The following is a 27,668-nucleotide window of genomic DNA, read 5'->3' as shown; positions in this document are numbered from 1 at the left end:
ACATCAATCCCTTCTGCAAGAAAAACCATGCACATATACTTGATAAAGTCTCTTAGATACACATGCATAAATTAACCATACAAATGCATAAAATCTTATATACATCTAATATGAGTGCGACATACGATGTATTCCGAAAAAAGCATACAATGTTTTCATGGGTGATAAATACATATTAAAAAACTAATTGCTTTGTGGATAATGATGTACCAGTTTGGGACCATTCTCCGAATGATCATTAGAAGATAAACCAGACTGTCTACATGTTAAATTGTCATCATCTCCCTCAAGTTCACCGGCTGCTGTGTTCATCATGTGATCACTATCACTAGAGCTTCTGCTGATACTGCTATCGTTACCATTGCTACTACTATTATAACCATGCTTGGCAAGTATTCCATTGATTTCAGTCCATGAGCCTTCCATCAATTCCAAACTGCTACCACTGAAAAAACCAGAATGATAGTGAGAATTAGAAAGAGGAATCCAACGCAAATAACAAGCAAGAACCAATCTACTCATTATCTCACATAATGTCATCTGTCATCATATGCAATCCAAAAGGAAAAGGTAAAATAAGCTGGTTATTAAAATGTAAAAATGCTGTGGTCAACTATGTGATTTAAAACATTAGATCCCATATGCATATAGTAACACAGCAATAAAAAAAAGAATCATTATATTAGATCTAGGCCACAGAACCAAGATTTGATGTGAGATAAAAAAAAAAATTTCTTGAATTTATATGCCTCATATCAACAAATTATTCAGGCCAAGTATCTGATAATTAATTTAGACAGTCAAAGGTGCATAGCGTAAAAGGAACATTCTTGATTGGGCAGTGCATGAACAATAATAACTCATAAAAAAGCAATAACCAGTGCATAAAGAAAGATGAGCCGGGTAGTGATGGTCCTATCCAATTTTATAATCGATATTTAAGGAAAAAGAGCAAGAAACTCCCGAAAACTAGAAACAGAAGAAGCAGCATTCAGATAAATATAGACAGTTAAGGAAAAAAAAACCTAAGAGCCTCCATTTTTCTTTCACAAACTTCGAAAACTCCGATCATTTCTTTCCCTCAAAATGCACCACATCAAAGAGAACACAATCATTTTCCATAAAGTGGCGATGTGCAGATTAAAAGTCTAATGCATAAAAAATCAGATGTTTGGAGATGATCCCCTCATGCCTAATCTGACGCTATGCAAAGACTGTTGAAGGCCAAGAAAAGACGGTACCAGATTTAAAAGCTATTATTTTCAGCACTCAGGATGGTTGCTGCCGCTGCTCACCACAATTTCCGATCTCCTAATTTTCTAGACTTCAAAGACATTTGCTCTTTTTCTTCTTCTTTGTTTGGTGTTTCCTTTATATACTCGTTGTGTACACCCCTTTGCACTTTGAATAAAACACATTAATTATACTTAATTAAAAAAATAAAATGAATTAAGTATATATTTATAAACACGCCAAAAGATCCACTACCATGAAGTCATTACCTACTATAGCCAAATCCTTCTAAAAATGGAACTCCATAAAGCATTGGCTACCTGGCAGTGAAGCAATAGGTGATCAGCTATTTCCTCACTTTTCTTGCACATATAACACTAGCCAATCACTAAAAGCATGCCGCTTGCTTAGATTGTCCAAAAGTGAGAACTTTCCCTAATGCAAATATCCAAACAAAGAAAACCACATGTGTGTTGCCCCCAAGTCCTAGGTCATATATTTGGTTGGACTTCAACTAGGACCCATTGGGCTATGATTTTCCATAATTGAACTTTTATTTGCTTATTATTGTTTGAATTGCACGGACTTTGGGCTTTTTTTTCACATGGTAATAAGTGGGTTATGATAGTGGGCTTGCTGTCCAGCCCACTGGACAGCTCGTGGCGCCAGCTTGGTACCCAAGAAGTTTAGAATAGTTAGTTGACTTAGATATATATGGGATGTTTTCACCCACACAAAGTCAAGCTTTTGTGCATATTCATAGAGATGATGACAGCCCTAAGCTTCAAAGACTTTCCTTAATTGAATAAGGAAGATATCAAGTGGTGTAATTGCCGGAGATAGGACTTGGAACAGATTAGGCAAGCTTTGACTTATAAAGGCCTAAGGAACAAATTAGGAAATGTCTTCTTTTTCTTTCTAGCAGAAGTTGACTTAAGCAAGCTGTCACTGCCAGAAAATCTCTCTCATTCAAGGCTCCCGACATCCTTATGGTGAAATTAGGAAAGTTTTTGTAACCAAGACTCAAGGGAATCTTCCTAGAAGTCTGTCACAGCTGTAATATTCCAACAAAAAGTCTTAGAAGTCGCCTGGCATGAGGTTGCCGACTTCCCATGTCATTCTTAGGAAAGTTTTTAAACAAAACTAAGGATGAACCTCCCTAGAATCATGCTGAAAATCCCATATTCTTCTCCCAATCATACATGCACAATTTCTTCTCGACAAATATAGGGCTGCCTCAAAAGAGAAAAAGTTGAGAAAGGAAAACCCAAAGACACCCCAGCTGGGCCGTCCCTCTCCTCCATTGTGACGCCACTCTCTTCTCTGTCTACACAAGGATTCCTGCTGCAAATCAGTGCCTGCCACCCTAGGTAGGTTGCAGCCTCCATAAGCATCCTCTTTCTCTCTCTTTGAGTATCAGTCTGACCCCTCTAAAGCCCTGTACTGCAAGCTCCCAAGAAGCAGGAAATATACCATTAAGTTCTATCAAATAGCCACTGTGGGATAAAAAGTACTCTATCCAACCTGCCCACTTACTTTTCATCATTATTTCCACTACCATGCAAGGTGGCTCACCAGTTAGGGAAATTGCAACAAGACTTCCTATGGGGAGGAATGGATGAAGACTTCAAGTTTCATTTGGTGAATTGGGCTACAGCTTGTAGTCCAATACCTGGAGGCGGGTTGGGTATTCAGAACATCTCAGTTCAATATGGCCTTATTGGGTAAGTGGTTGTGGAGATACCACAAAGAGAGGCTTTTATGGGGCCTTAGGTGAGGTTTGGATAGTAAATTGAGATAAAAGTTGAAAATTGAATAAAATATTGTTAAAATATTATTTTTTCATAGTATTATTGTTTTGAGATTTGAAAAAGTTGAATTGTTTACTATATTTTGTGCGGGAATTTGGGAAAGTTGTAATAATTAGATGAGATGAGTTGAGATCAACTCTAAATCCAAATGGGGCCTTAGTCTTCCATACATTCTTCCATGGTATTCGAAACCCATTAATATCAAACTCAAACCCACTAATTTCGTATCGTGTTCGTGTTCAGTTCACGGATTGTGTCACATTGCCACCCCTATCATGCCAGGAAGTTAGCATATTCAGTTACAGTTTTACTGCCTTGTCTAGTCGCACATGTCTTGACCTTGATCTCGTACACTTGAGCTGCACCACGGGCCTTCGAATATGTGTGGCGAACTGCATCCCAGATCTCTTTAGCCGTGGATAAAAACATACAAGTGTCGCTAATTTCTGGGTTCATCGAATTTCGTAACCATGACATGATCATAGAATTTGCTTCGTCCCACGCATCATACCGTGGATCTCCTTCCTTCGGTCCAGTCCCTAGGAGATGGCTAAGCTTTCCCTTTCCCTTCAAATAGGTTCGAATAAATTGGGACCACTTCAAGTAGTTCTTCCCATTCAGCCTATATGCTGCCTGAATGTTCTGCAGCTCACTGGATGACTGATGTAAGAGAGCTTCCTCAGATTGTGCTGTAGTATTGGATACTGTGATTTCAGACATATTGATTCACAGCAATGAAGGCCAAGAATCCCAAGAAAGAGCCTATAGCTCTGATACCATGTGGGAAAAATTGAATCAATTGTATTGATTTTATTGTAGCCTTTACACGGCTTATATATACAATTACATAGCTGATTTACAGAGCTAATTACAGGGAGATAAAATAGGAAACTTTCCTTCCTAAAACAGATTTCTATATCAGTGGGATCCTTATATAGGTTTCCCATAATCCTAGGAAAGTCAAACATACAAATATATAGGTTTCCTAATAGACAGAAGATTGAGGGAATCAATTATCTATTTTCCAACATAACGTAATGTAACAAAATGCTTCAGCTCATCCAAAGAACGCTCCATGTCTTCAAAGCATCTCTTGTTTATCTCCAGCCACAAACACCACATAATGCAATGAGGGATCATTCTCCACAGAGCAGCGATGTGGGCATTTCCCCTAATTCCTGTCCAGCACCTTAGAATATCCCTAACTCTTCCAAGCATAACCCATGCCACCCCAGTCCGAGTAAAGATCTCATTTCATAAACACCAGGCCACCTCACAATGTAACAAAAGATAATCCAATGATTCCCCATATTTCTTGCAACTAAAGCACCAATCTAAAATGATGAGACCACGTTTTCTCAAATTATCCAAGGTGAGAATCCACCCAGGAGATGCAGTCCATACAAAGAAAGCAATCTTAGGACGTACCTTGCACTTCCAAATAGCCTTCCAAGGAAAACTATGATCATTAGAGAATCCTAAGAGAGAGCCTTGTAGAAGGAGCGAGCGCACCAAGAATTTTTATTTCCACTTGGATTCCAAATCATCCTATCCTCCATCTCATTGCCAATCGACATTGCATACGAGACAAAGAAATCAGCAAACATATCCAACTCCCAATCTTGAGCCGCTCTCGAAAAACTTAAATTCCAATGGACAGCACCATTAGATAATAGCAATAAATCAGCCACAACAGCCTCTTTGTCACAAGAAATTTGGTAGAGCATGGGAAAAACCTGCTTTACATCCCTTTCACCGCACCAGAGATCAAGGCAAAAATAAACGCTATTACCTCTTCCAATTGCGAATCTGAAAAACTTGGAAATCTTCCCCATCCAGCTCTAAAGTTTTTCCACAATCCCACATCATGTGTCCCCCTAACTTCATTAAAACAACCCCCCCCCCCCCCCCCAAGTACGCCCATCCTTAGAATCTATGACTTCTCTCCATAAGCCCTCATTTTCCCTATGATATCTCCACAACCATTTCCCCAACAGTGTTTTGTTGAATACCCTCACATTACGCACGCCCAACCCACCGCAAGGTATTGGTAAGCAAACTTTATCCCTATTAGCAAGATGGAACTTAGTTTCCTCCCCAATGCATCCCCAAAGAAAGTTATGAAAAGTTTTCTCGATATAAGAGGCCACACTTGCAGGTAGCGGAAATAGGGATAGAAAATAAGTAGGGAGGTTAGATAAAGTGCTCTTGATGAGAGTTAATCTCCCACTCTTGGACAAATATATCCATTTCCACCCAGTCAATCTTTTTTCAATTTTTTTCTAACACCCCATCCCAAATAGATTTTGTCTTGAAAGAAGCCCCCAACAAAAGACCAATGTATTTCAAGGGCAGCGAAGCAACCTTACAACCCAAGATATTCACCAAACCCTGAATATTGTTCACACCACCCACAAGAACCATTTTAGAGTTCGAGAGATTTACCTTCAGGCCTGAAACCGCTACAAAGCAAAGTAATACAGCCCTCAAGTACTGCATATGATCACGGTCCGGCTCACAAAAAAAAAGTAGCGTGCCATCAGCAAATAGAAGGTGAGATATATTAACACCTCCCACAGAAAATCCAGCAAGGAAGCCTCCATTAACAGCCGCTCTCAACATACAATTCAATGCTTCCATAATAATGACAAACAGCAAAAGAGAAAGGGGATACCCTTGTCTTAATCCAATAATAAATACCAATAATATAACCCAACAATAATAAAATTGTACTTTTGAAATAAAATTTAAACAGGTTATTGCAGATTGATTTCAGGTTAAGCAGGTTAACACGTTATTGACCCATTTATTAATCGTGTCTTAGCAGGTCAATCCATTTCAACCCAAACCCATTTATATCAAATCCAAACCCACTAATTTCGTATCATGTTCATGTTGGATTTCCGGGTCGTATCACATATTGCCACCCCTATCATGCCACGAAGGGTTATTGATTTTCTGGCCAGTGGGCAAGGCATCCAAGGTAACTCTCAAATAGCAGCTATGTGGAAGATGATTCCGATTTGTTGATGGTGGTGATATGGATGGAAAAATGGTCAAAGTTTTGAGGATCGTGAATGGACAATGGATGAGATTAGAACATTCCTTCTTAACACTTTATTTCTTTGCTCGATTGTAATAGACTTTAATGGCATGAACGCACATGATTTCCTTATATCTTTAGACCTCCAAGCATAGGTGTTGCTCTTGTATATGTCCTGTATACTTGGCTATGCCAATTTAATAAAATCCTTATTTTATTGATAAAACAATAGCCATTGTGACAGCAATTCCAAAGTGAGTATTCCTAAATGCGATTCGAGTCCTATGACGCCTGTCGCAGTATAGTATACTGCCTTCCCAATAACATTCTTGGGTTCCTCACCACAAAATTAGCAAAAGGAGCCATATACACAGCTAGCATTCTGGTAAGAAGACCATCCACCACACGAGCAACCATATTTCACATTCACCACAACCTCCAAAAGCCCCTTGGGTGTTCCTCGTAATTACTGCCCCCAAAAGGGCTCAGTCACACAATATTAATTCCATATCCCCAAACCTCCATCAAAAGCTGGAGAACATGCCATAGACCACTTCAGTAAGTGAAAACAGGACTTCCCATCCAATCCGACCCACAAAAAATCTCTTTATAGCTTCTCTAAATAATTAGCAATGCCAGCAGGAAGAGAGAAAAAGGTGGACACCATAAGTTTGGCAAGTTTGACAAAATACTCTTTATTAACGGTATTTGAGCATTTTTTTACTTCACCAAATTGATTCTTCAGACCTAAAACTGCTTCAAAGCATAAAAAGAAGCAAAGCAATTATCTTAAATGATCAAGATTCAGTGTGCAAAAGATTTAACTTGTCATCCGCAAATAGAAAATGTGATATGGTAAGTCCCTTCTAGACTACTAACCCCCACAAAGAAACCTGGTATAAAAATAAAAGCTAAAAACTAAAACTAAAATAAAATAAAATAAAAAACCCATCCACTAAAGCAGACATCATTTTACTCAAAGCCTCCATAACTATAATCGATAACGAAGGAGATAGACTATACCCCATAGCATAAACCCCTGGTATTACTAAATAGAACATTAGGAGTGGTGTTCACCAACACTGAAAAATATATGGTAGAAATACAAAGCTTGATCCATCTTCATCATTTCTCATCAAAATCACATATTCACAGCATATACAATAGAAAGTCACAGTTGACATGATTGTAGGCCTTTTTGTATATCTATACATAGCACCCTTTCTGATATACTAAAAGAAAGTTTCCCTTCTCAATCTGGGATAAAAGGAACTAGCTGATTCTAGACCACTATGGATTACAATAATTGTCAAACCACATGAAGTTGCCACCAATCAAAGGTAGATCAATAAGATTTGTCATGACATGAAACCTCAACAAGGCAAGACTTGGACCAACCCCCAGGAGTAATCCCCTGCCAAGTTCCACCAACTCATCAAACCAAACTGGGCAGCATGCTTCCCCCATCCACTATCCTTTTCAGAGTGCTTGCCTGGATTGGGTTAATAAAATTCAAATCCATCTGGTTTTTGCCTTTAAAAAGCCTTCTATCTAGGCTCATATCATATGGGTGTTTATTTTTTTAATCTGGAGAGATAAGCCAGCCTTTGCCACATTAACCCAATAAGATGGGCTTATTTTTACCCAACACCAGCCCACCATTATAGCTGACCAGGCCCAAAGATTGAGGAATATTAAACTTATTTGATTTGAGCATTGAATACTGCCCAGTTTGCACCAACTCACTACATCTGAAGCCCATGTCCTTATCTATCCCTTCCTTCAATGTATAAGTTTCACCACATCACAAAATTTGTCCAACTGGAACCACCTTATTCAGATTTATTCAACTGCTCTGCATGAGCCCAGCCCCAAATCATATTCGAAAACCCAAACAAAATGTGTAGAACTCTCAGAAGCGTATACCTTTTCAGAGAACAGAGAAGATATGGCCTATGATGTATGCAGGACTGGGACAAGCAGAGCCTCAGCTGGATATATAAATATTTTCTGATGGACTGGTAATTGATCCAGCAATCCCTTCTGATCACCTCTTCCAATAGCAGCAGATTCAGCAACTTGATTTTGGGCAAATACCTCATGGGATGCAAGGCATTGTCACTTCCAGATCTAGGGCAGCCAAGGGAAACTTCTACATAGCAAGTTTGCCCCCTCATCTGGCAACCAGAACCTTGAGAAACATGATATGGTAGGCCAATAAATCCATTGGGGGTCTTGAACTTGCCAGAACTGTTTTGAAAGGAAGTAACATCAGAGAGAAATAGAGATAAGTAGAAGTCGTTAGTTATGAGTGGGAAAGCATACTCAACCATCATGTGCTTTCTTTAAACAGGAACCAACATTTTATTTTTGCTTTGCCCTTGTCCATATAGCACCTTCAGCTCATACCAGCAGGCATTAGTTATAAGTGGGCAAGCATCCTCAACCAACTTCCTCCCATAATTTTCTCATCCTCAATTTATCATACTTTGACAATATAACCAGTTCTGATTCAAACATTTGTTTCCTGGAGAACTATTCTCATACTATGTCCTAAACGCGCTCTGACTATTGACAAATCTAGCATAATCCATGATTATCCCTGTAGCCACATCATACTGTTTCCTTCAATACGACAGTTAGAATACAATCAAACAATATTTTCAAATCACTTTGCAACCTTATCATTCCCTCTAAGTCACTGGCGAAGCAGTTTGCTCACAATACCAATGCTCCATCGAAAATGACAAAACTGGTTGGTCAGTTCTAAGAACAATGTCCCAACATGACACATCAAACAAAGATGCACAGTTCCAGATATCCTCAGCCCAAAATCCCTAGGGATTAGCTCAAATGGAAAAGTGGTAACTGCCTTGGTCATGGGGGTATGTTCCCCCCAAGTCTAAGGTTCGAACCTTGGGTGCAAACAATTTTTTGGGACCACATCCAATCGGTGAAAAGCTGGTGATTTACTTGATCCATATGATGTGGGCAAGTTACACAGGTCCTGGCTTTAACCAAGCAAGAGATATGATGTATTTGCATGGCCTCCGGAGTTCTTCATCATCAAAAACAGATATCGTCTGCCCATAATTCCATGTCAAACTTCTTTCCATTCTCCTTCTTTCCAGCAAGTAAAATTTACTAAAAAGCAGAAGAAAGAGACACAATCCTTGTAAATGGGAAGTTCTTGCTACTTTAGTCTCACTATATTCTTAAGTGATCAGAAGACATTATTCAGAACATGGATATGTTTTTCTTTTATAAATAAACTCAGAACACAGATATGTAGATGGTAATGGACTAGTGTGCTAGAATTTTTTTAAATAAGTAATCATAATTTCAATAAAAAGCACGTTCCAAGTACAGTGAGATGTGTAAAAGAACGTCATCTAACTAAAAATTAAAAAAGATACAAGAACAAATGCACTATAGTTAGGTTGTCAAAACTCTTTAAATCTGATCATAGAGGTCAGGTTGTTAGAGTGGAGTCTTTAACCTCGTTTATAGTTATTTACAAAGTAATATACATTTTCCTAAAAGAAATTATACTTGCTTAAACCCCAGAATGATGAAGCCTATATATATAGGATCAGTGTGTTTCATGCGAAGATGGGAAAAGGCAAACTAATTGTTGCAGTATGCCGAACTACAACAGCCAATAGGGTACATCACAAATGCACTTACACAAAGGTTCCAATTTTTGGTGTTGAATTTTACAGTTAAATTATGAAGTCAATAGAAGCTTAGCATAGAAAATTTACGGGAAGTCTGAAAAACTGCTAGCAGACACTATCTAAAATCAAATATGTCAATAGAAGCCCAGCAAAGAAAATACAGCAACCTGGAAATCTGTAACCAGAATTATTGGAAGAACGCTTAAGTGCTCCTTCAATATTTCCAACTCAAATTGTCCGGATATGCCTAGAAACAGATAGGGAAAGCAATATCAATTCAACATGCATGGCAGTAAAAACTATGAGCCCAACAGAAGTACCATAACAGTGATAACACTAGGACCAATAAGCAAACCAAGGGGTGAACTTAAACATACTTTGCCGAAATTATGATATGTACAAAGACTGCCTCTTCGGTAGCAGCAAAGACAAATTCAACAGTAGGTTGCCCTCTCCTGCAGATACCACAATCATGCATCAACCAAAAATTAACGAGTTCAACCTGATGCTAAAAAGTTACCTAGTACGGCACAAGTACTGAGCACAAGCAAGCTAGTTTTCAGACATGAATGCAACTAAAAGGAGAACAAGAAGAAAGAAAGAAATACCATATAAATAACTCAGTTATCCTTACGTATCATTTTCATTAACAAAAACTTCTACAGCAAGATATGTAGGAACATCCTGAGGGAATGCCCATATGCAGAGCAACCCATGCAGTCAATAACTTTTCACATTTTAAAATCCCTTGCACAAAGTGGTCATGCTTGCACAATTTCCCCCTTAAATAAGGCTAGGAAGTAGGTACCTCATCAGTGCCCAAGGTAACCAAATGACAGAAAACATGGATACACCAATGATTTATTATTGTCCAGGAATAAACCAAGTTATATATCATAATCACAACCCCAAAGAAAAAGAAATAAGAAAATGGAAGACCAAAGGTGAAACAAATCACTACCAATAGCTAATCAACTAAAAACAAAGGAAGCAAAATAGTGCATCTGCAACAAGGCTCAAAAAAACTATTCGATTTGGACCGATTCAAATTAAGTCAGTAAGAAACCGAACTGATTTTGACTTTTTAAATCGTTCACTGAACCGCTTCAATCAACCGATTCAGACCAAATCTAGCCAATTTTAGACAGATTTGGATTGATTCCAACTAATTCAAAACTGTATTTATTTTTCAGTTGTCTAAACAACTGAGTTTTTTCTTTTAATTTTTTGTACAAAAATATGATAGAAATAAACATATATTAACTTTTTCATCATTGTATTTAATAAAAATCGCAGAAAAATTGAATGATAAAACATGTAGTTCCTTTTTTTTTTTACTTGAACAAAAAACTAAAGAGATGAATTAGTATTTTATATTAAATTTGTGGTTGTGCATAAAGTACTACATCCGCCATGTGTTTGTAACTTAATGGTCTTTAATATTTTCGTATATAAGGTAAAAAAATGTTGACAATTGAGGTTAAATACACAAATTACATATTTATTGAAACTATTTAGATTCATATCATATTTTTATTGAAACTAGTCAATGCATTTATATTTTATACTCTTTTATACATGATATAAAACGCTTAAATTGCATCAAATATAATTTTTAATACTTTCTATCAACATTAAAATATCCGATTCAAAATTTTCATGAATCGCCGATACAATTTGTTGAATCGCCCGATTCATTGAATTAGTCCTTACACGATTCCCATTTTTCGAGCCTTGATCTGCAATAATTTACGACAAATAATACGAAATTTTAAGGTTTCAAGAAAACATGTTTCAAGTATCTACACATTTTTAGTAAAAGAAAACTATCTAGACATGTTCGAGTTGAGATAAGCTATGGCCAACTTCTGAGGATAACCCTCCCCTTGTCTTCCTATTAAAAGCATGGATTAATGACCCTAAGGAAACTTTCAAGAGATCTTGAGGATCACCTGGCAGTTTTTACATGAAAAGACAAAAAAGAAAAAAGGTGCAAAAAATTTCATGGCTCATCAGCCTCTAGTGGAGACTTTGCTAAAACGTTCTCATTCATTTCTTTCTTCATGACCTTAGCAATTCTGACAATAAGGCTCTAAAGTCATCTTATTTTCCCGATTTGGCCCAGAACTTTAAAGGGAAGTATGCAATGAATTTCAATTGATCCACCGACAGCCAACATGTACAAACCCCTTTATCTCCCAAACGAAAGCTTAGGAAATAAGTTAGTGTTATATTTCAGAATTAAAAAAAAAAAAAAAAAAACACCAAATACAATGTAGCATAAATGAGGAGAAACAAATTGCCTATTTACTTGATCAATACAATCTTATTTTAACTATCAAAAAATAATGGGGAGAAACATATTCGTGTAGCTCACATGGAGTAGTTGAAATTTAAGCTTTGTTGAGTTCAGTTGAGTAGCAACAACACCAAAAACAAAACTAAAAGCTATATGTAATAGTTATGGAGTTTCTGTTATAGTGATAATCATCAATGTCTTCAATGTCAAAATACTAGGGAAACCAGAAATACGAAGAGAGCTTTTTGGAAAAACTGGCTATCACCGTTCAGCCACTTCTGTAATCACGAATCTATACAAGGAAGGTAGATAATATGCTATACACAGGAAAGTCTAAATTATTCCTAATATTCAGCATCTATACATGGTAAATATATTCTGTACAGCTAATATTAACAAAAAGATACATTCCTAAATTGTATATTTATTCCTAAATTGTATACGTTAACATCCCCCCTCAAATTGATGCTGTCAAGTCAACCAGTAACAATTTGACAACAAGAAACTGATGTCGTTGTCGAGTCATTGCTTTGGTAAAGACATCGGCCACTTGGAGATTCGAAGAAATGTAAGGAAGAGATATCACCCGACTCTCTAAGGTATCTCGGATAGAATGACAATCAATCTCAATGTGCTTGGAGCGTTCATAGAAGACGGGATTGGTTGCAATCCGAATAGCACTAGTGTTATCAGCATAAAGAGGGGTAGAATTAGTCTGAGGAAACCCAAGCTCCTCTAGAAGACCACGTAACCATACAATTTCAAAACAAGCAGTAGACATGGCACGATACTCGGCCTCAGTAGATGATTTAGAAACACGATTTTGTTTCTTACATCTCCAAGAAATTATGGCATCACTCAAAAACATACACCAACCCGTAGTAGATCGATGCGTATCCGGACACCTAGCCCAATCAGCATCACTGTAGGCAACAAGTTGAAGAGATGAGCATGTAGGAAAGAATAATCCACGAGTAAGCAACCCTCAAGAAGGTGAAGGTGTCGAGGAAAGATAATGCAGCAAACTGCAGCAAGATGAAGGTGCCAAGGAGAAGACATAAACTAGCTGACCTGATGAACGGCATAGGAGATATCCGGCGAGTAGTGATTAAGTACATAAGACTTCCAACCAAGCACCGATAGAGAGTAGGATCATCCAGAAGATCCCCTTCATCTTTCCTATATTAGACATTTACCTCCATAGGTGTATCAACAGAAGAAGTGTCCCCCAAACCAACCAAGGTGATAAGATCTTGAATACACTTATGCTGGTTCAAGAAAATACCATTGGCCCTATGATGAACCTCCAGTCTCAAGAAATATGTGAGCTGGCCAAGATCTTTCATATGGAAAGTTGCATGTAACAGCTTCTGAAGCTTAGTAATCAAATCACTGATAGTGTCAGTAATAATAATATCATCTACATAAACCAAGAGAAGGACTTAGGACTATACCTGCATCAGACTTGTGGAGAAAAAAAAAAAAAAAAAGGAATCATACTAACTTTATGTAAAACTGAAGATAAGAAGTGTACTACGAAACTTCTCAAACCAAGCCTGGGGAGCCTGCTTGAGCCCGTACAGAGAACGTCTCAACTTATAGACACCATGAGGAGAAGAAGTAGTCATACCAGAGGGAAGTTTCCTGTAGATCTCTTCTTGGAGATCACCATGAAGAAAGACGTTCTTCACATCCATCTAATGTAGTTGCCACGACTGTGAGGCGGCAATAGCTAAGATGGTTCAAACCGTGGTCATTTTGGCAACAGGAGCAAATGTCTCCTCATAGTCAACCCCATATTCTTGTTTGTTACCCAGAGCTACAAGGTGAGTTTTGTATCGGTCCAAAGACCCATCAGAACGAAACTTTACAGAGAAAACTCAATTGCTCCCAATGGGTTTGACTGTAGGAGGACAAGAAACGATATCTCAAGTATTATTCTCCTCAAGTGCTTGAAGTTCCGTTTGCATTGCAGTTTACCAACACTCATGTTCCATAACCTGTTTGTAGGAAGAAGGGATGGAAATCGAGGATAAAATAGCTACGAAAGAGACAAGGGGTGAGAAGCCATACCGATTAGGGGTCGAGATCTTGGGGGGGCACAGATGAAGTGGAACCAAACTCATGACGACGACATCGTTCATAAACAAAACAAGGTTTAAACCTTTCCACAATCATTGGAGAATCAGAGAAGCTAGGCATAAGAGATAAAGATGAAGATCGCAACACAACATGAGAATGGAAAGAAATATTGATTTTCAAAAAAAAACCACATTCCTAGAAACTCGTATATGACAAGCATGGGGATCATAACAAACATAACCCTTTTGAGGTATAGCATAACCAAGAAAAGCACACTTAATAGATTGAGCAGTAAATTTATATCGTTCATGAGCAGGGAGATGCACAAAAAAAATACAACCAAATGCCCGAAGATCAGAATATGAAGGAGAATGGCCAAACAACTTAAAGAAATGAGAAACATGATTTAACGTAGGAGAGGGTAAGCGATTGATCAAATGAACCAAAGTATAAAGCACTTCACACAAAAAAAAGAGGAGGAACAGATGATTCAAGTAAAAGGGTTCTTACCACATCAAGAATGTGACGATTTTTCCTCTCAGCAACACCATTTTGTTGCGGTGTCGAAGGACAAGAACGCTGAGAGATGATCCATTTGCTTTGAAGAAAGTCTTGAAACTCATTAGACATGTATTCTCCACCAGAATCAGAGCGCAAGACCTCGATGCTGGCAGAGAATTGAGTCTCAAGAAGTGCAAGAAAGCGCTTAAATACTGAAAACACTTGGGCCTTAGCCCGTAGGAAGTAAACCCAAGTAAAGCGACTAAAGTCATCAATGAAAGTAACAAAGTACTTATAATGTGCATGAAACAGATGCAATCCCTCAAACATCACTATGAATAATATCGAAACATTGTGAGGCACGAGATGCATGATGAGAAAAATGTATAACTTTATTTTTACCAAGTTTGCATGATGTACAATAAAAAAAAAAGATTAAGAGAAGAACATGCCTTATTTCCCAATAAACTAAAATTAAACAAAGTACATCAGAGTTCTGGTGGCCTAAACGGTTATGCCATATCTTATTTCCAGAACCAACAACATTACATGCAAAGGAAAGTAAAGGAAAACTAGGGATAAGGGTGGAAGGAGAAACGTGGGGAGAAAAAAGTCGTCCCACTTTAGGCCCCTTCGCAATCATCTTCATTAATACTTGATCCTGCACAACACAACCAGAACAAGAGAAATGGACATTACAATTATTATCAACCAATTGACCAACGGAAATAAGATTTGTGGAAAGGTCAGGAGACACAAAAACATCAGTTAAGGAAGAGGAAAGATCACCAACAGTACTGATAGGTAGAGAGCTACCATCAGCAGTGCTAATTTTCAGATGTTTGTCATAATTTCTAACATTGGAAAGATGAACAACAGTATTGTCATATGGTTAGAGGCTTTGGAGTCAAAATACCCTAGCTTAAAAGAAACTTTATGATTAACTGAGAGCCCAAAAGCATAAATGATCATCTGTTATACCATTTCAGGAATAAGTGTGTTCGGGTTTGCTAAGGCTGTAGGAGCACGAATAGGAACAACCGACTATGCAGCAGGCAATGCATCAAAGCTAGAGGCACCAACGGAGGCACTATAAGTATTACCCTGCTTCCATTCAAGGCGAATGGGACAAACAGAGATGATATGGCCCTGTTTCTTGCAGTAGTTACAGAACTTCTTGGGGCAAACCGAAGCAATATGACCAAAAGTTTTACAACTAAAGCACTAGACAGCACGTATGTCTCTACCGTTATTCCTCCCTTGTGCTGCATAAGCCACAGTAACAGGTGCACTAACATTAGCTCAATGTTCCATGGCAGCCTGAGTTACTATACGCTGCTCCTCACGAAGAAGTTCACTCAAGCAAGCATCCAGAGATGATAAAGGATGACGATTCACCATATTAGAACGTCCAATTTCAAAGTTGAAACGGAGCTTCATCAAGAACTTATCTCTCTTGCTTGTTTCATGCACTACTTGAACAGTAGAGAGAGCTGCAGCATAAACATTAGCATAAACAATGTCTAAATAGTCAGCCCACAAATTTTGAAAACCAGAAAAATATTCCTCAATAGAGAGACTTCCCTGTGTGAAATTAGCCATCTCATACTCCAATTGAAAAGTGCCAAGCTGTGTTATCTTGATTGTAAACCTTGTTAAGGTATTTCCACATATCAGTGGTAGTTTTATAAGATCTCAGATTGTGAACAAGGTGAGGCTCAACCGAGCTAAGAATCCAGGTCATAACCCGAACATCCTTAATTTCCCACTTAGACAAAGCCTCTACATCTCTAGGTGCGAGATCACTCTCGTCAATATGACCCCACAACTCTTTCCCTTTGACAAATAATTGAAACTGAAACTCCCAAGCGGAATAATTTTTGCCAATAATACAAATATGGAACGAGTCTAATTTATCTGATGACATGATGGAACTAAGAATAAAATAGCCCACCAGAAGATGACTGCAACAAGCACAAGAGGAAAAAAAATAGAAGTGCCGAAACAAACAGGTGTCGAAAAGGGATTACCGAAAGAACCCAGACCAGCAAACCAAGGAGGTTGCACACGGAACTGACCAAAGAAGACAAAACAGAGAGTCCCAACCAAAACAGAGAGTGCCAAAAGAGGAAATCAAACCAGAAACCAAGAGAAAGTGCGCCGAAATCCAGAAGAGACCCAAGGAACTCGCATAGATAACGCCGAAATGCAGACCAGAAGCAAGAAAATGGCACAGGCATGACTGAATTGCAGAACCCAACCAGGAACTACAACAGAGATCGCCGACAGCTTCCTGGGAACCAGAAACACGTAACAAGGAGGACCGAAATCCACAAACTCACCAGAAACCAGCAACAGATGGTGCCGAAATCCCCAAAGACAAAAAAAAATTTCAAAACGGGCAAAAGTCAAGAACCTGGCTCTTGATACCATGTCAAAATGCTAGGGAAACCAGAAATATGAAGAGAGATTTTTGGAAAAACTGGCTATCACCGTTCAGCCACTTCTCATTATCAACGTAATCACCAATCTATAAAAGGAAAGTAGATAATACGCTATACACGGGAAAGTCTAAATTATTCCTAATATTCAGAATCTATACATGGTAAATATATTCTGTACAGCTAATATTAACAGAGAGATACATTCCTAAATTGTATATTTATTCCTAAATTGTATACGTTAACATTCAACTGATAACTGAATATCTACAATCACCACCATTAATACGATTATTTACCAATATATGATTGTGAACAAACCTGAAAATTTTGTCGCTTTGAGATGGACAATACTTTGAAAACACATCTCCAAATCTCATGTAGGAAAGTCCAAAAACTTTTCTGCCAGTTCCAATAAAGTAAATATCATGTTATGAACATGATAGAATTTTCCGCTTGAAGTTTCGAAAAATTGATGATTAGTGATCTTTGTATACACTTCCATGACAAACTTTTCCCCTTGAAGTTTTGAAAAGTTGATGATCAGTGACCTTTGTATACAATTCCTTAAAGCCTGAGAAAGTGCAGCTGCAACCTCTTCTGAATCCCCAAGAGCCAACCAGATTCCAGATGTAGTAACTTTTCACATTAACCAATCAAAATAAGATGGTAGTAATGTAATCATACAGAAATAAATACCATTTGAAAATAGTGCACACCAAGCAGAAAATAGAAGTTATAATAGTAAAAAGCAAAAACAACAATCGATAATCCACCACATAAGAACTGTGTTAAAAAAAAAACGCAAGAAAGCATGATACCTTCTAATCTGAAGACTGCACTTTGAGCAGTCTCGACAACTGATGAATGACGCCCAGGAAGAAAAAACCAGAGCTTAATTTTCTCATCTGTGTAATTTATACAGGTATAGAGTAGTTAGATGACCGAAGATTGTTTGGGTACAGTACCAAAAGTAGATGGCAGCACGAGAGTGCAAAATAACTGATGTGGCACTACCAGGATTGTGCAGAACCTGATATAGTGATATGGATCCCAGGGCCCAACAAGGGTATTGACCCATGTGCTGAGAAATCCTTCCTTTTGCAACTGCAGATGGGATGAACGCACCAACATTGTAGCAGTATATTTCTGCTCTACTTCCACACTGTTTCAATCCAAAAGAGGTCTTACTAAGCAACCGGTTGTAGTAAACTGTCTTTCCAATTATATAAATCAACTAGATTAATGAGAGAAAAAAACTGCCATAAAATCCCAACCTTTTATCTGGTAGAGGGTTCAATTCGGTTTCATGGGGAAGAAACTGGAACAATGATATCTGAGGAAGGCCTCCCTATAGAAATGGCCAAGAATGTGAAATTGTTAAAAACCATTATATAGCTTATAAATGATGAGGCAAAACCAGTTCAGGGCAGGCTACAAAAATCAATGAGGAAGATGACAAAAGCGTATAGAATATGCAAAGACCAGACAGTCAGTGAAAACCAAGCCAGATAACACAACTTTAAAGTTGCCAAATTTGTAATGAACATAACAAACTGATTGATAAGAAAACCAACTATGGGCTCGTCAGCAAACTTTCAAGTCGGTGTTTTTCTCTCTCTCTTTTTTTTTTTTTTTTTTTACTCTTCCTACATAGGTGTTCTAATCTATACTCCCTGTGTACTTGGTAGACCTAAAACAGCAACATAGTCAAAAGGCCTAAATCAAAAGCCATAATAACTGAGACCAATTCATGAGCCAAATAGAAAAGGTCAGCCATTTAAATATAAACAAATAAAGAGAGGCAAAATATATATACAATCCTACAAATGAAAACTAACGCGAGTAAATTCGAGAGAATCATACAAGTTTGAACGCATTGGTCCGCATCGTTGATATTTGCTGAAGCTGGCTCACCGATAAAAGTTTGTCAGCAGTCCATTAGTTATACAAAAACGGGAGAATCATTTACCAGCCTGCAAACGGAGAAGAGGGGGGACTCATACACGGCAAGAATCACACTTAAAAAGGGAAAAAAGAAGCTTCAAAGAAAGAGAGAAAAGAAAGGAAAAAAAAAGGAAATAGCAGGAATCGAATTACGAATTGAAAACCAAGTAGCGAGCCGGTACAAGAGAACGAGAGGGGAGGGAAGGGATGGAATCTACGAAGACGTGGGGAAGAAGTAAGAGGATTAGACGCAGTGATTGTGTTGGGGTTGGGAAATGTAGAATTAGGGAGAGGTAGTAGTTGCAGAGTTGCAGTTCCAACTTCCAAGTCCAACATGATCACTGGGTTAGTTGAGAGATCGTACCATACTAACCAGCCATCCATTCTGGAGTAACGGCTTTGATTCTATTTTTAGTCCGTGAAGTTACGATTGAATGATTATTTTTGGTAGGCAAACTTCATTAGTGAGTTAGCCCAATGGGGTTTTTTTTTTTTTGCTAGCTCTTATGTAATTCGTATCATTTTTGTTATATTTGTGGTCGAGCAATAATAATATTGAGAGTTGATAAAAATGTATGTGCGTGCATGGTTGACCGCGTAAATTACGTACTCGATCTCTTAGACAACTAGATGAAACAGCGATATTTTAGGAGAGATTCTCTCAATTGCATTTGTAGATGGTATTGATAATTTAATTAAGAGTAAGTATATATTAGAGAAAGTGATGGTTAATAAATTCGAGTAATTCTACATACAACCGTGAAGTGCGTAACTGTCGCGTAATCGTTTTGAAAAAGAGTGGGGTCCACTATTAAAAAATTAATTTTTTTCATGTGGGTCCCATGTTTGATTCATTTTTTTCAAAACGATTACGCGACGGTTACGCAATTCACGGTTGTAAGTATATTTTTTCAATAAATTCTCTGGCCTCTAGTGATGTTGGTTAATCATAGTATATATGCATAAATGGCCAATTAATTAAAGATCATTCTTGAGTTTCAGAGCATGCGGCTTGAGAGGTCTTTACTCTCTCTCTCTCTCTATATATATATATGTCTTCTAATTATAGCCGATCGACAACGTGTACATGATAATATTGGCTAGTAATTCTAACAGAAATTAATAATTAATTTCTTGTCTCTATAAAACCTCTGATCTTAGCTTTTTGGTTTCATGCATGCATGAGACCGAGAAGCTTCCACAAGTCTTCAGAGTCTCTCCGAATTCTTTTACATTGATTAGTATATTCAGGTAATTACATTCTAATTTACCCATGCATGCATATATGCATCTCCTTTCTTTCTCCATTAATTGTATATATGTATGTACGTACATGATGCATTCCTTCGATCCTTAATATATATATATTGGTTTTTTCCTATGCGCAGGTCTTCTTGCAATTAATTAATTTAATATTAATTATGGGGAAACTATTCATGGTGCTTGTGCTAGCTATCTTTCTGGGTCTCATTTCAGAACAACACCTATCGTTTGTGAAAGGAGATGCAGCGCTAATAAAAGATGTGTGTTACAAAACCACAATACCTTTCTATTGCAAGAAGTGCTACCAAGTATTTAGACAAAGCTCCCACGAGGATGTTAAAGCCCTTGGACGCACAGCCATTGATTGTAGTCGAACTGAGCTTGCCATTTTTCAGTCCACTTTTGGAGACTTTTATGAAACAATCAACGACGCTGAATTCAAAAGAGCCAGCGGGACTTGCTTAAGCAATCTGGTGACTGTGGGAAATCATATGACAAGCGCACTTCAGAGCTGGCAAGGAGCACGTTATGCCGACTCTGCCAATCAGATGTTGACTGCTCACAAGCTCACACTCCAGCACTGCGGTTATCAGTTCATCACCGCCAAACTCACCCTCTCTCTCGCAAAGCAGTTGGATACCCTAATGGGTTTCTCTGAGATATCCAACGGAGTTCTCAAACAAATTCACTGATCATCATCATCATCAATCGTACCTGTTATATATATATATATATATATACATAGTACCACCCTGATGATTATAATAAATATCATCATGTATTATATATTAACGTACGTACGTACGCTAGCTAGCTGTATGAACAACATTAATTGAAACTGCATGCATTTTGATTCATCAATACGTACGTAGTAGTACTTGTCCCGAATTACAACAAAGAAAATCAAAATGATCTACTCTTCCAATTCAGATTTGGCCGGAATAGATCAGACGTTTCTCCATATATAAAAATTGATCAGCCAGCCGTAAATGCTGTTTCTGTAGTAGCATTTTATTTTACTTTCACATTTCATCTCAAAATTTCCAAGTGAAAAGACTCGGAGTTGCATGCATGGCAAAGGGAAATATCACGTTGTGGAATCCTACTTCAATTCAACCGATATTTTCAAAATAAATATTTGGTTCGACTTCGATCAAGGGTGTCAAACTGTCAAATAAGCCAAAACAATGCGGCAGAAAATTACATTATTAAAATCTCCAGCCGAGCTGAGAAACTACAACCCTGCGGATTTCTCCAGCTTTTGGATCTGGTTGAGGAAAATCCAAGTCAGCTGCACAAGAGAAAACATCCAAAAATCAGAACCTAAATAAAAGAGATTACGCCAGACCAGTAGGCAATATTGGAGGATACGTAATCTTTAGCCAACTGCTGATCAGTAGGGTGCCGGAGGTAATTTTCCATTCATTTATACAAAAAGGAAATAAAAAAACTGAAATATAGAACTCAAATCCCAAGGGCATAGATGTGCATGCACGCATGCCCATGTACACGCACAGAGAGAGAGAGAGAGAGAGTACCATGACATGGGGAGCAATTCTAACACAATAGACTGGAAACCCAGTGTAAAACTTGAGAGGCCCTCCAGTTTTCAAGGTTTTCATTGTACAATCTAAAGAGCCAGAGTAAGGAAGCTTCCCCTCAGCATCAGGTTGCATCTTCTGAATCTGGGTTTTGACATAATCAAAGGGTAAACTGCAAGCTGCAGCAAAGAAACCTGATACGGTACTAGCACCTGAGAAGAAAAGAGTAGCTATAAGAACTTAGTCAAAGCAAAGACATGTGATAAATATTTTTCTGGAAATGAAGGCAAATTACTAGTAGGAACAGAGTTTGAAAGACTAGACTGCTCCGGGGGCGAAAGAGCTTGAAAGACAAAATAAAAAGTTCCAATTTTTAATAGAAGAAACTAAATATAGTTAATTCTTTGTGTATCAGTGCCTCCAATGACAAAAAGAGAGCATCCAAGAATGCTCCTTGGATGTATACACATCTCAATCTAAGAACCTAAAAAATCTCAATCATATTATACATAAAAATCTCAAAATGCCAAATAATAACATTAGACATTTTTACCATAAAAATATCTATAATTATCACATAGAAATCTTACCTAATATTGTGGAAGCTTCACCAAAACCAAGGGAATCCCTGAAAAACTCAACACTTTGGTCATATGAGGCAAGCATTCCCATGTTCAATGCCATTGCTCTCACTACAGTAGGGCCTGCACCTTTCCAAAGTGCCAAAACTCCCTCATCCGCAACAATACGAGAAAGTGCATGGAAGGCATTTTTGTAATGCCGGCGCTGGGCTTCAGGCAAAGTGGCATCAGCCTGCATACGGATAAGTGCTAGATCTGCTGGACTACCAACACATGCTCCAATAGCACCAGCAGTAAGCCCACACAAAGCTTTCTGATATAGAGGTAGGGGCTTCCCATCATTAGCCTCAATTGCTTTGTTCGTTAAAATCCTAAGGGAATCAAAAGGAAATATTTTGATCCAGGGAAACTACAATCATAGGGAAGATAACATAAATAAATTAGGTATAATTAAGTTGAACCCACTTGGAAAGATCCAGAAGGACAAAAACAAAGATCCCAAGAAAGAAAAGCACACCACGGAATATTTAAAAAAAAATAATTGAGTTCATAGTTAGCTGGGATGAAGTTATTTTTAGTCCAACAATGGCTGTTTTCAAACACTTACTTGAATGATCCAAGCCGTGCTGTGGTATATGTCGCTTGTCTGAGAAGTCCAGCAGATAACCCCTGCTCAAAATAATGCAATTAGACAAATTACAAATATATCTGTTGGTTTACTTTCTTTATTGGGGAGGAGGGAGAGGTAAATTTTAAGAGACATTACATAGCTACAATCTGAATCAAACAAGTCAAAATGAACTGAGCCAAATAAAATCACACCACTATCCATGTATGCCTTAATCAGCATCACTTGTTCCAGCTTCTTTCTTAGTCATTACTATACTTGTCTCTAATAAATCCACATTTAACCAAGCATCCTATATAAATTCACAGACCAATGTAATCAACTAGCAAGTTCTGTAAACAAAACCCCATATTATAGCTAAATATGAAAACTACTAGCACAATTGTCATACCTTGTAGAGAGTGAATAAATGAAGGTGACAAATGAGATCCTACATTACTTGGGAGGGAGAAGCTCTTGCACTTTATAATGATTTCAAGGGGCTCATATTGTATCATTGACTATTCCTTTCAGGGTATCGGCCCAAACATGATTTGTGCTTTTTTTGGGTTGTTAAAATGGTATCAAAGCCAAACTCAATCAGAAGTGTGGGATTTGAGCCATGACACTTGTGATCAAATGGCCCAACAATGCCGTCAAGGATTTGAAGTGATGAATAGAAAATCTAAGTCGTACATAGCTGTTCGAGTGCAAATACTTGGAATAATTATACCACTTCTACTAGGAGTAGTCTTTTCAGTGCTAGCTGAACGTAAAATAATGGCTTTTGTGCAACGTTGAAAAGGGTCCTGATGCAGTGGGGGTGTTCGGGGGATCCCACATTGCTGAGTAAGTATAAGTAGGCGGTGAATGCGATCTCTCATTGTTATGAGCGAGAGAAGTTCTTGCTTTTTATAATAATTCCAATTAGCTTCAATTGTATCATTAACTAGTCTTTTTGACATATGAGACGGCCTCTTTTGGTGTTGTAACTTATTGCAATTTATGACTCAATTCATATTCCACTGAGATGAACACAATAAACGTCAATCCTTTGGTATAGATCTTGTAAACACAAAAACTAAATTTAGCACGTCAAAACACTTGCATGTCTTTATAAACTGCATCACAAAATCACAAAATAGCAAAGCTCAAAATTTCTGTGAGTATAGTTCAAATTCTTCTAGAACCAAACCTTGTAAAAGGCACCAAAACCCTCCTCCTTGAGCATGTTCCTTGCAACCTGGCCTGCCGATCCCTGACCCAATTGAATCCTCACCTACACGAATCCGACAAAAAACCATAAAAAAATGGCTTTTATTCAAACGCATTAAACCCATAAAATATGGGAAAAACTAAAAAGGAAAAGCATTGAAACACATATCTGAAACCCATCAGAGAAATCCAATTTTCAGACAAAAAAAAAAATGGAAACTTTTTAGTGGATGTCAATGAAAACAGATAATAGAAATATGGGTATCTATCTATACACGACTCGACGGACCTTGATCATATCGATGGGTTGGATGACACACGTGGCGAGCATACCAGACGCTCCACCATTGACGAAGGGCTTCACGGTGGGCCACACGCCACCGGCTTTGGGCTTCTTCGCGTCTCCCATTCTCTTAGTGGATTCAAAGAGCGAAAGTTGGGAGCTCAAAGCGAGGGAGAGAGCAGGAGAAAGAAATATGGTTTTTCACAGAATGCGCTACTGAAGACACGGAAAGAGGCAATATATCTGGTTGTACTCGGAACAGGGAATAGAAAGAAGCCCCCTCGCTCATATCCCCAAGTGAGTGAAGGTGGTTAATTTGGTGGATTTTTTAAAGAAAAGTAGACAACTACAACTATTTTTTATACTTCCTTTCAGGAGAGAGGTTTTTAAATGAAAAAAGTTGGCATTTGTGTTTCGCGGAAGGAAATAAAAAAGCAAATTACTAATCTCATGAGAATGTGTTTTTTTTTTCTTTTTCTTTTTTCAACATTTAGACGAAAAGGGAGAAAAAACAAAATTTGATGGAAAGTACCGTTATACTTGCTCGTGTTTTTTTTCCCTTGGATTGAAAATCTTGAGGGAGTGATATACAAGTTTAGTAATAAGAAAATAAAATCATGCTAATCAAAATTCAGGTTTTAACTCCAAATCATGAGAGATGTGAAAACTTTTTTAAGTATGGATAAGAAATGAAGTTTAGAAGTATTGTAATCATTGTATTGCACTTCAACTACTTTACTCTGATTTAAGTTATAACATTAACAAACAAACAATTGGTTAAAATCTATTCGACCAAATTCTGCATGGTTTAGTTCCACTGCTAAATTATAAACTTTTGGCCTAAATATTTAGATTTCATTTGATATGTTTAATGAGTTTCTTAATGGGTGAAGCAAGCAAGCATACTTTCTTAAAGCAGAATGGGTGGTGGTTGCTCTTTTTGTGCCTTCAAAGGAACTCCATGAATGCCAGTTCAGCATCGACTTTCTGTTTGAGTAAGAATAGTGAGCAAGTATCTATCATCTATGAGTACTATGACCTCATGCTTTGCTTGTGTTGGACTACAGGAACTTCTTTTGAATGTAATTAAAGAGCACAAGAAGTTCAATGTGCACGACTTTGAGCTCACCATGCCTTGAGGAAGAGAGATATATTCAGCTCAAAATTGCATCAAAGTTGTTAGAGCATTAATGTCATGATCATAAATTCAAGTTTTTGGAATGAATAATCTTACTTCTAACACAGTAGCCGTGTAACATCCATATAACATTATTTTTTAAAAGGGTTTACCTTTAAATTTTTTTATACTAATGCAGGCTTGCCCATCACTTGCATTATTTTGATTTGTGCTGGAGCTGGTTGATAAGAATTGTCACATCGGTTCCATAGAACAACGGTACATGAGAATTTTCTATATTCTTTCCCTCCGGCCCAAAAAGACTCAAGAAACTGATTTTAACATTAAAAACAATTCTGCTTCTTTCATCTTTAATATTTTGTCTTTCTTTCATTAAAATCAGTAATCTATTCGACCAAAATAAAACTAAAAATTACCAATTTTTTTCCAAAACTAGTTCGAAAAATTTAGATCTGATCTGTTTATTGATCTTAACACGGAGTGGTTGGGCCACTAGTACCAACTTTGATGGATGGAACTCTATCAACTTTGATCTGAAAGATTAAAGATTTTTTTCTACTTTTTACAGAAAATTACTGAACTTTTACAAGTTGATCAGTCTGGTGATTTCATATTAATATAGCCTTGTAGTTATAACAGTAAGCCATTCACAAAGTCCCAGACTCCCAATGAGCCTTGGGGGACCCAAAAATGTCGTCTTATTATAATGAATGTTATGCACAGCCATCAATACCGCCAATAGGATTACGAAAGACTACAAACAGGGCTTCATTGGTCAGGTAGTGAAAGCTACCACATCCAACCAGCATATATGTAATACTGTATATCGATCTTCATGAATTAATTAAGATTTCAGTACCCTCTCTTCATCGCCAAGTGGTAGCGCTTCTCAAAATCACCAGATCATTTTGAAAACATGAAAGGCATAGCTGCCGATCTCTTTCAACATATTCTCATTGCATTGAGAGAGAGAATTATTAACTTGGACAGAACAAGTGACAGAGAGCGGACAGATCCCAGAGGGGATCACTAGCGTCATCATATGCATAGTCGTTCACTCCATTCATCTCATATAACGAAGCTGAAATCTGTCTTTCTACCTTCATTCTTTCAAATTCTGTAAGCTCTACATATGTTGTATCTGCAGGCATCAAATTATTAACACCATGTTTGGGAAACTCCAACCTATCTTGAAGTAATGGAAGCTGATCTGACCCAGTAGGACTTTGAGATGTCCACGAGTGATCAGAATGAAACTTGCCTGCTTCAACTCCCGCAACGCAGTTGCTTAATTCTGGTCTATATACATCGCCAACCATCAAAGGACCTTGGTCTTTGCCACTAGAAGAAGCACTTTGTTTAGTGCTAAAATTAGTGAGACAACAAGTAGGAGTAATTCTAGTACTCGCCGGTTTAACGGTGGGGACTGCTGAAGGGTGTTGTTTCGAAGTCTTTTTCTGATGGAGCAGGTTCTTTATTTTCAAAGAGATAGGTGAATCTGGGGAGATATGAGTTGCAAAGTTGGTTCGAGTGTTGGAACCACGAAGAAGGAAAGCAGCTTCATCGTAAGCTCGAGCAGCTTGTTCGGCTGACTCGAAGGTGCCGAGCCACATCCTTATCTTGTGCGTTGTGTCTTTGATCTCTGCTACCCATTTCCCAGAAGGCCTTTGTCTCACCCCAACAAACTTGCTTTTGCTAATAAAATTATTGTTCGTGGTCCTCTCTTTGTATTTGCTTTGCATGTTGGCTGAAACTCCTTTCTGCTGTTTTCGAAGAAGATGTTCCATTTCTAAGTTTTGAAAGGAGCTTGAGTTAACGATGAGAGAGGGAGGGGGCTGATTTATACGAGGAAGGGAAGAAGCTAGCTAGGCAGGAGTTTTTGGAGGAATTAAGTTTAGTGGGGAGCTCGTCGTTTGGTTGCTTGTCAGCAAATCATTTTACATTTATTCCTCCCAAGTTTTGACTGATTTCTCAACGCTCGGTGAAGACTGAATCATACAGCTACT

The 27,668-nt window shown here is 37.8% G+C and overlaps 3 protein-coding genes across 3 annotated transcripts in view; all 3 read right to left on the bottom strand.

The window, feature by feature from the left end:
• LOC108979858 (mediator of RNA polymerase II transcription subunit 13-like) overlaps nt 1-19,424 on the bottom strand; it is a 48,871-nt gene extending 29,447 nt beyond the window's left edge. The window contains exons 1-11 of the mRNA XM_035690186.1: nt 19,188-19,424; nt 18,954-19,063; nt 18,365-18,438; nt 18,105-18,252; nt 17,909-17,995; nt 17,409-17,726; nt 15,628-16,139; nt 14,656-15,307; nt 10,142-10,219; nt 9,932-10,011; nt 211-445 (exon numbers count right to left, since the gene is read on the bottom strand). Coding sequence (XP_035546079.1) covers nt 211-426 — 216 coding nt within the window. The 5' untranslated portion in view covers nt 427-445; nt 9,932-10,011; nt 10,142-10,219; ... (6 more) ...; nt 18,954-19,063; nt 19,188-19,424. The remainder of the gene's footprint in view (nt 1-210; nt 446-9,931; nt 10,012-10,141; nt 10,220-14,655; nt 15,308-15,627; nt 16,140-17,408; nt 17,727-17,908; nt 17,996-18,104; nt 18,253-18,364; nt 18,439-18,953; nt 19,064-19,187) is intronic.
• A 1,836-nt stretch (nt 19,425-21,260) lies between these two features.
• On the bottom strand, nt 21,261-24,880 carry LOC108982493 (mitochondrial dicarboxylate/tricarboxylate transporter DTC-like). The gene is made up of 6 exons (XM_018953887.2): nt 24,531-24,880; nt 24,222-24,305; nt 23,027-23,088; nt 22,429-22,790; nt 21,836-22,050; nt 21,261-21,588 (listed from the first exon to the last, which is right to left on the bottom strand). The coding sequence occupies exons 1-6, from the start codon at nt 24,648-24,650 to the stop codon at nt 21,532-21,534; spliced, it is 900 nt and encodes a 299-aa protein (XP_018809432.1). The 5' UTR covers nt 24,651-24,880; the 3' UTR covers nt 21,261-21,531.
• Nucleotides 24,881-26,639: 1,759 nt separating this feature from the next.
• On the bottom strand, nt 26,640-27,449 carry LOC108982485 (ethylene-responsive transcription factor ERN1-like). Its single transcript, XM_035690107.1, has one exon. It carries the CDS (start codon nt 27,447-27,449, stop codon nt 26,640-26,642), a length of 810 nt encoding a protein of 269 aa, XP_035546000.1.
• Between the last annotated feature and the right edge of the window lie 219 nt (nt 27,450-27,668).

This window comes from Juglans regia, chromosome 5 (genome assembly GCF_001411555.2).
Source record: "Juglans regia cultivar Chandler chromosome 5, Walnut 2.0, whole genome shotgun sequence".
Classification (NCBI taxonomy): Eukaryota; Viridiplantae; Streptophyta; class Magnoliopsida; order Fagales; family Juglandaceae; genus Juglans; species Juglans regia.
Note: the sequence above shows the minus strand (reverse complement) of the source record. Positions and strands in the feature narration are given on the sequence as shown.

Coding starts and splice junctions, on each gene's coding strand:
- LOC108982485 (XM_035690107.1), bottom strand. CDS start 27,449: ATGGAACATCTTCTTCGAAAACAGCAGAAAGGAGTTTCAGCCAACATG.
- LOC108982493 (XM_018953887.2), bottom strand. CDS start 24,650: ATGGGAGACGCGAAGAAGCCCAAAGCCGGTGGCGTGTGGCCCACCGTG. Junction 22,791..23,026: donor GCACGGCTTGGATCATTCAA/GTAAGTGTTTGA, acceptor TGATTCCCTTAG/GATTTTAACGAACAAAGCAA. Junction 21,589..21,835: donor GAATTGCTCCCCATGTCATG/GTACTCTCTCTC, acceptor TCTCTTGTGCAG/CTGACTTGGATTTTCCTCAA.